Source organism: Ostrinia furnacalis, unplaced genomic scaffold, assembly GCF_004193835.3.
Source record: "Ostrinia furnacalis isolate ACB-3 unplaced genomic scaffold, ASM419383v2 OfSCF3798, whole genome shotgun sequence".
NCBI lineage: Eukaryota > Metazoa > Arthropoda > Insecta > Lepidoptera > Crambidae > Ostrinia > Ostrinia furnacalis.
Window position 1 is genome coordinate 328,262 of NW_021134037.1, and position 8,988 is coordinate 337,249.

Below are 8,988 nucleotides of genomic sequence, written 5' to 3' on the forward strand. Positions count from 1 at the left end.
CACTAACATCTAGCTTCCTTATTGTGGATGAACATCATATCCCACATATTAAAAGCTTTAAAATCTCGATCGCTTACAGAATAGTCCCCGACCTCGACTATTTTTTGTTTGGGTTTACTAATCATGTAACCAATCTCGAAAGTAGGCTAAGTCCGAGACGCGGTTAATTGCTTACGCAGTTACATAATTAACCAAATTAATTTTACAACGAATCACGCTAATTCAACTCTACGATTTTAATAAGCTTTGTGTGTTAGGGTTTTTTGTTGACTGCTTTTTTTAGGGCGTTAAATATACTATTTTACAATACTGTACATTTTCTTCAATGTTATACTACGTGGAAATGATAAGTGATCTCACTAGATTTTTTCTAAACTATACGAGTAAAAGATATCGAAAAACTGGTTACTGATCCTGAAAGTGCTTCACGTGCTCTATCAAACGGTATTAATAAATAAGTTACAGAATAGCCTGAATCTATCTGAAAACTCAATGTTTGGCGCTCAATTTATTTAAGCCTTCAAGTAGCTTATCAAACTAGCTGCTTCGTTGAAAATACTTATTCCCTCTTGGAAATATTCTATAGCCTACGTTCTTCAGGGATAATGTAAACTGGTTAGCTGGCTGAGAACGCCCATGGCCTTAAGTTCGCCTTATGTACCAATTATATGGAAAATAAACTTAAATAAATAAATAAGTGTAGGATTTTAATGGCGATAGAAATTTTCAAATCGGTATAGTAGGGGCGTTCTTATTCAATACAACCAAACAAACAATCAAATTTTTCCTCTCTATAATATTAAGTAAAGTAGATGTAGCTTTTATCTAAATCGGTATAGATAACAGACACAGGCAGAGCTACTTTCGCATTTATAATACATATTTATTAATACGAACAATTCAAATAATGGATATGTACCATTCGAAACCTCTTACTTTTAGCATTATCTAAAAATAAAAAACTACAATCTATAATCGATTTCAGATCAGTTTATACCCAATATTATACATAATAGCTACTTGTTTAGTATAATAATACTTACACGCCGGAAACAGCATGTCAACGGTAGCTTTCTACCGATGATCTATTGAGAAATCATTCTGCATTAATCATTGATCTATAGATCAATAAGCATTACCTCGATCGATCGTGCGTCCGGTGTAGAAACGCAAGTCATAGTTATTTTGTTGTAAATTAGTTAATGGTTTTATGAAATTAATTTATAGGAGACTAGTTGAGGCTGCGACTTTACTCGAGCTTTTTCGCTTTTAAATAACGTGAAAACTTTCAGCTTTATACGTATTTTTAAGCGCTTTATCGTGCAAATCGAAGCGAACCAACTAAAAATTATGCTACGAACACAAAAATATCTAAGAATGGCACAAAAACTTAGCCTGGTTTAAATAACATAAAGAATATTGAGGGCAACTTCTTTGTTATCTTTTTATTTTTTAATAAAAAAAATTTTTCAGAGCTTAAAGACAAATTATAAATATATTTTGTAACAAGTTTGTAATTAACGCGATATTATGTCCATTTTGCATAAAACTTGACTAAATACATGATATTAAGCTATTACTTCAATGTGCCGTGTATAAAACAAGCAAGTTTTGAATTTATAATTTATTTTCTCGCACGGGCCAAGTTACGGGTAATGTAAAATTTATCAGGCAAAACACATCCTATGTTTAATTTATAGCTTAAGGAAGAACTTTACAGAAACCTATATTTTATGTTTCAATAAGTTTTTTTAAACGGTATTCAATGGTCCCAGATAAACAAAAAAAAGGTGCTGTTAGGTGTTCTTTATGTCGACTTCTTATATAATAATAATCTTAATATCTTAGCGCATAAAATTCTTTTTTTTACGGAGAATTTAAAAAGTAACCTACATACATCTCGTAATTGTAATTTATCTTTATGTTGCATTAATTTTTACTATAAATTGTTTAATTATTAGAAAAAATAATTTTGACGAACTGGCCAGACGTTAAATGTATTTTGATTAAACTAAATTGATAAATTAAATTTAGTTAAGTAATAATTAACAAAATTGTAAGTAGGTAAACCACAAAATTAACAAATTCCCGAAATTGAAATAATTTGTTGATGCTAACAAATTGCCTTGCCAAAAAGACCGCGACCAATGCAATTATCCGATTTTGTTAACAATAATTAACATCATAAAGGTAGCAGGAAGGCGCTGGACGCAGGCCTCTACCAACCGGGCAACATGGAAAGTTTGGGGGAGGCCTATGTTCTGCAGTGGACGTCCTATGGCTAAGATGATGATGATGATGATGAAAATTAAACATTGATTTTTGTGTCTACAGTTGTTAAAATATTATTTTGTTAATGAAGAGTCAAGTTAATGTATTAAATAAATTAAAGGCTGTATTTAAACCGTCCGATATCTTTTATCTCAAGAAATAAAAAATGTTTGGCATATTTCGAAAACCGAAACTGTTAATAGAGCAATATTATTTTTTAGTTATAAAGTTATTCGAAGGTTGAAAAATCAGCCTTAAGTCAATTTATATGAACGAGAACTACAATGTTTTATGTCGGTTTATTGTTTATTAGTTTTTTATTTTTTTACAATTACATAAAAAACTGACATTCTTAACCTGGATAAGATGTTCCTAGATACCTTTAACGATCCCGTGATATGGTAGACTTTAAAAGCACCTTTAAGGATTCGACCAAACTTTTATCCAAGAATAACTCCTGGTATAACTAGCACATTGACAATTTCAGGATATATGTCAAAACTGACGATTTATTCTGAGATTTATTTACTCTTGTTTGGTCGAATCCATCCTAAGTCTACACATCTGGCATGACTCTATCTGGGTGAAATTGTTGTTTTAATTTTATTATAGGTATTCTACAGAGGTATTATGCCGGGTAATTATTTTTAGCTTTTTTTATTTTACTGTGGTTTTAAAATCACAAATAATGTTATTTTAAGTAAAATATTTACATACACAAATTAAACTTGATAAAAAAAAACAAATGCTTCTTAGTAAACAAAATTAAATAAAAGCTTTTATGTACTTTAGTACATATAAATATTTACTATTTAATTATTTTTCACTAAACCGCGTCATCTCAAACTACACTTCCGTCGGCGCCGTGCGGCGGGCGGCTAACTGGGGCGGGCGGGAGAAAAGCTACGCCTCTCCGCTTTGAAAGCTCCACAATGAGCTTAATGAAGCTGGGCGCTTATGTTTGTATATTGTGAAATTACGGCACTTTAATTTAAAGAAAATTGTGGTAGTAAGTAGGTATTAATATTTTTGAAATAAAAAATTTAAGTTCCAAAGCTCGCAAAACCTTTTTGGGGTTTTATAATTAAAACGTCACGTCTTAAAACGTCCGATAGTTTAATTATATTCACTTTAAAATGTTTTAAAATACTCAATTTTTTTTAATTAAATTAGCTAATTGGTTAAAAATACTAACTAAAAGGTTTAACAAGATCTAGTTTAATTTTTTACAGTCATGTTAACGTAAAGCTCCTTCTCTATTTATTGTTCATTTTGGATTAAGAGCATGATGTTAGTAACTACAAAAACTTTATAACGAACGTGGATTACCTACGCATTTAATTCTACTTTACACTCTTTATCACTCTTATAACAAAAGTTAACATCAAAAGCCATTGACACTCCAGATCCTTTTAACTTTTAAACTTAATACAAAACAAACAATGAATAACTACAGTCTTTCTCAAGAAAGCTTTTGGGAGAGTCGTGCGCCTTTCTTAAAGCCTTCTTTATCACCTACCTACAATAGTTTAAGATAAAAACAATAAACCACTCACCGGCACTCTCCACAGCTCCCGGCGAAACCGGCACCGGCTCGCATTCCCTCTCTTCTCTTCTCTGCTCGAACTCACTCGGCACTCTGTTAACCCTTCCACCGTTCAGGCCCAAAATCGCGTCGATCGTATGCCGCGGGCCCTGACTCACACTTGCCACTTGCGTCAAGCCTAACCTCGACTTTACCGACTCAAAACTCTGATTCAAATGCATTTGCTGAGCGTGAAAAAACATTCCCATCCTGTTCAAAGTCTCTAAGTTCTGCTGATGCTGTAGCGATAACGTTTGATCTGTGACATTAATAGATGATGTAGAATTCGGACTGCTCATTTGGGATCGCGGACTGTTCGTTTCGGAACGGTCTGGCGTTTGGTTGCCATAGTAACGCTCTTCAGGCACGTCCATCTCGAATACGTTTCGGAACGCGACTGGCGCGCGGCCCAAACAATGCCAGGGGTAGGGAAAAGGGCGGAGCCTAGTAGAGGGGTGAGCAAAATTGCCCATTGAAAGTGCGAAATTTGGGGTCGCAATGTGATTTTGTTTGGCGAAAAGCAAGAAGCGGCGTATTAGCATTTTCCCCTGAGTTTCTTCGTATTGAGAGGCGATGGTTGAATAGTTTTTTGGTTTGATTGGCCGATTGTGCTAGGTGTTAGGAAGCTTTGAGAGAGGTAAACCGTTTATTAGTTGTTTGGCTCAGTTTTGTCGACGTTTTGAATAACTTGACTTGGCTAAGCTGCTTTTGAAAGTTGCTTAAAAGTGTTATTATAATAGTGATCTATTATCTGAACAATAACATAAAATTGAAACGCTAAACGAGGATTTATTTAAATATGAAGCCTTTGAACAAATCCCCCATTACGCAAATGTTAATGAACTCAATTGGAATTAATCAAACTAATCAATACGCAGCCAATCAAGGGCTATACATCTCACCTGGCCCGTATGAGTCAGAGCGAGACAGAACAACACCGGACATCTGCCTGTTAACACACAAATTTAACCAAATCGGTTAACCCATAACCAAACAATAACAGCTTTTCCAGCTGACCACTTTATCATGTCTCTCTCAGCTTAAACCTCAACTTCATCCAATCTAATTTCAACCTTATCTTTATCTTACTAAGATTCAATTTAGATTGGAAAGCGTCAAAAACTTAAGTCATTTCAAAGTTGAAGGCGACACCGTCGATATAATTTTGTCTTATTCGCACTTACACAGATCTCCGGCTATCTCATCTCAGGTGCGGAGAATGCCGGGGGCGGGGCGTGTGACGTCACCCATCGATCGACCAATCGTGTCACGGATTTGACTTTTTTTTCTTTCTCCCGGCTTCTTTGTGGGATCTTTTGTAGCCGTGATTGTCGGCGAGCGGGTTAACTGGAAACGTGCTAGCTTTTGAACTAGTTAAGTGGATTATGTACTGTTACTACTTTGGCAGTTTAACTGCGTGTAATTGTTTGCTTTGATTATTAATTAGGATAGAGATAATTAGTGTAGGTAGATGATTTTTTGCTGATACATAACTATGTCTGGGGCATTTGGTTATCCAACTTATGACATTTTGATTTATATTTTTTTCTAAAAAAAAGTTTAAAAAATAACCAAAAAAGTTTTATTACGTTTTGAAAACTAATTATTTTAAGTTTATTTTTAATGCTTCTAACTAAATTATGGTTCAATAAATTTGTACTCGTGTTAATCAATATAAATTACTTGATTAAAAATAGAAATATCATTAAAATAATTGATGTCATTTCAAAAATCACTTTCAGGCGCTCAGCTATAAGCGCTGAAAAAGTCAAAAGTCATTAAAAAGTTGAAAATGATGGGATCAGAAAAGATAATTAATTTATCATAAAGCTTGGTTCACACATTTTTATTTCTAAATAAATATTTTACTGAAACAATATAATTTGTGAAAACTCAAATGTTACATTTACTTTATTTTATTTAACTGATCAATTAAGAACGTCGTTCTGCCTTCTTCCAGAAGTTTCTGTGCCCTAACTGATTCCACATTGCACAACTTGCCTAATTGTACCTTGTGTGTTCCTTTTCTTCTGTTATATTATTTGTTTGGTGTGCAATAAAGTGTATTTATTATTATTATTATTATTGCCTAAATTGTAAGACCCAGTGAAAGTGCCAATATTGTGGTTAAGCAATAAATCATCAGTATAGTAGGTACGGTAGTTACATTCGTAATCGTAAAGGACAGTGCCAATCCATGTATGGAAGTTGGACCAAGTGCTGCCCAGAATGAAACTATAGTGCATTTTGTTCCTCAGGCCAATACTAATTTGTAAACCGGAGCGCACTGAAATCTATCCCTGGAGTTAAGAGAAAAAAAGAGTTTTGTTTGGAATTATTTACATGCAAAATATCATCGATGTATACCTACTACGCATAAGATTTCGCGATTTTGGCATTAAATAACACTCGTTATATTGAACTTAACCGTACTACATCCGTACACCTTACTTAAGTACGACTTCTACATTATTTATAAGCGATCAAGGGCTGTTGCAGTAGTTTGGTTAGTTGACCGAAATTAATTATTTTCAAAATAGAGCAAGAAGTTTTAGCTTACAATAACTTCAATAATCGATTGTAATACACCAATAAATTGATTTTTCGCAAGGATAGAGAACTAAAACTTCTTGATTCATTTTGGAAATAATGATTTCTGTCAAGTAACCAAACTATTGCAACAGCGCTAGATCGCTTATAAAGAATGTCTAAGTCGCACTAAAGTAAGGTGTACGGATGCAGTATGGTTAAGTTCAACATAACGAGTGTTATTTAATACCAAAATTACGAAATCTTATGCGTAGTACGTATACATCGATGATATTTTGTATGAAAACATTTCAAAACAATACTCTTTTTTTCTCTTAACTCCAGGGATAGATTGCAGTGCGCTTCGGTTTACACATTAGTATTGGTCTGAGGAACAAAATGCACTATGGGTTGATTCTGGGCAGCACTTGGTCCAGACCCTGGCACTATCCTTTGGCATAAGCAAACAAAAATACTGCAAGTTAATTAAATGCTAGTTAAAAAAGTGTTTTGCCTACTATTTAACTCCAACCTAACCCTCCTTCTTTCGCAGCCGGGTAAAAAAGGCATAGAACATTCTGAAAATATTCGTATATCCGCCTATGTACACCCCACTTTACGCAAGTGGCGGTGCAACACCATGGCAGTGCATTACGGGATTGCACCTAAATATTTAACGGTAATCAGCGCTGGACTATTCGCTGATTGAAACACGCGACGACCTGGGTCTAGGGTTGCCAGTTTAGAAGACAACAGCTTCCAGAATTATCAGGTCAATAAATAAAAATTGAATCATCTCAAACAGTTCAGGACATTAACTTGCCCTGTACCTAATGCTGGTAGGTGGCTAGAGAATCTACCAACCGGCTCCTAAAATTACTGAATTATCAGGATCAGCTTAGCCTGTACCTTCCAAATGCCACTGAAATTAGATAGTCTTTATTGTCTAATTCTCGTCATGAAAATTTTTACTGTAATTTCACTTTTTAGGTTTCAGTAATTCGCAAGATGAGGTAGACATTTATGTTATTCTAGCAGTTTCTTTTGTCTGTTTAATTTTACTGTGTTTTACAATCACCACAGCCACCACCATACTTGATTGGAGGATATTTATTTAAAGAGAAACCTTATACATCGTTTCATCCACGAAGACGCGCACCGCCATTCTTCCGCAAATTTTTGAGTGTTATCGGTACACGCTAATTTATTATCCATGAGTACACGCACACTACAATAATGACGCTCAGATTACTCGGATCAAACTCCCTGCACCTCGCGCTTTCCTCGACGAAACATTGGTGGGGCACGTCTCCGTGGATGAAACGATCTATCACCGATAACCGAAACCTTTTTCGGTTATATAGCAGGAAGGAATTGGCGCTGGATGCAGCCCGCCACCACCCGGCCATTGTGGAAATCACTGGGGGAGGCCTATGTTCAGCAGTGGACGTCCTATGGCTGAAACGATGATGATGAATATACATATAAAAATAATTTCATATATCCTCTTTAGCTTCATCACAGTCTGACCCAATTTCGATTTTGAAACCGTTCACCAACACTCGATTGATCAATGAACTACTCACCAACGGGATCTTAAACCCATTAACTTTTTGCCCAAAGATCTGTTGTCAACCCTACGGCCACCGATCAGCTTGTTTCATTATTTTCATTACTTTCTGTACAATTCAATTTTTAAATGAAACACTTTGTATTTAGCTGTTATTGGAATTGATTGCAATTCAATTTAAAATGGCATTAATTGATTTTATCATGGAACGATGTCAAAATTAAATTGAAGTGAACATAAAATTGTTCATAACAAAACATTTTTTATGTAGCACTCAAAAATATTGTTTTTTTTTTATTTTCCTAGGAAAATTCGTGTCAATTTACTTATGACTTAGTGGTTTTAAATTTGGTTAATACCTACTCGTATAGGTAACTGAGGCCGCGGATTCGATCCCCACACTTTTTTGAGGATGAATTAACTGGTTGCTTGAACACACAAGATTATTAAGCAATCTATGTTGTCCAAGAAATTCATCTATTTATGAGAGACTTTAAACTGTGCCCTTCTTCTATTTATTTATTTAAATATTTATCAAACATAAAATAATATGTCAGGAGAGCACGCGGTCGATCGCCAACCCACATCACGAAGGCTACTGAGTCCACCATGGTCCAGTGTACTCGCGACGCCTCTAACCGTCAGAAATGGAAGCACATCGCCAGGAGAGCTACCCTCGGAGATGACATCACCCCACCCTGTACCTCGTCAGCGCAACCACGACTCTGACAAGAGTGCCCGACAAAGAAGATGAAAATATGGCACTAAAGGAGAACTTAACACTACACGGAATTCTCTCCCACTCAACTTTCATTCTAATCTAAACTTAATTCCATAATGTAATCCAAGCCTAAATTTCTCATTACCCTTCCCAAAACCTAGTCAAAGTCGCGTCAAAACCGATGATACAATAACAACCTATTAATTGGAAAACCATCGTCAAATTAACCGAGTTGTTCAGGATTGATTGGGCTAAGTGGGGGGAGGGGGGCGCTAATCACCGACGACCATATAACAATTTGTGTTTAGGGAT

At 35.1% G+C, this 8,988-nt stretch overlaps 1 protein-coding gene across 2 annotated transcripts in view; it reads right to left on the bottom strand.

Annotated features, from left to right (window-relative positions):
• LOC114358241 (retinal homeobox protein Rx1) overlaps positions 1-4,233 on the bottom strand; it is a 62,852-nt gene extending 58,619 nt beyond the window's left edge. For both annotated transcript variants that reach the window (XM_028312133.1, XM_028312134.1), the window contains exon 1: positions 3,828-4,233. In XM_028312133.1, the coding sequence (XP_028167934.1) occupies positions 3,828-4,230 (403 nt within the window). In that variant the 5' untranslated portion in view covers positions 4,231-4,233. The remainder of the gene's footprint in view (positions 1-3,827) is intronic.
• Positions 4,234-8,988: the final 4,755 nt, after the last annotated feature.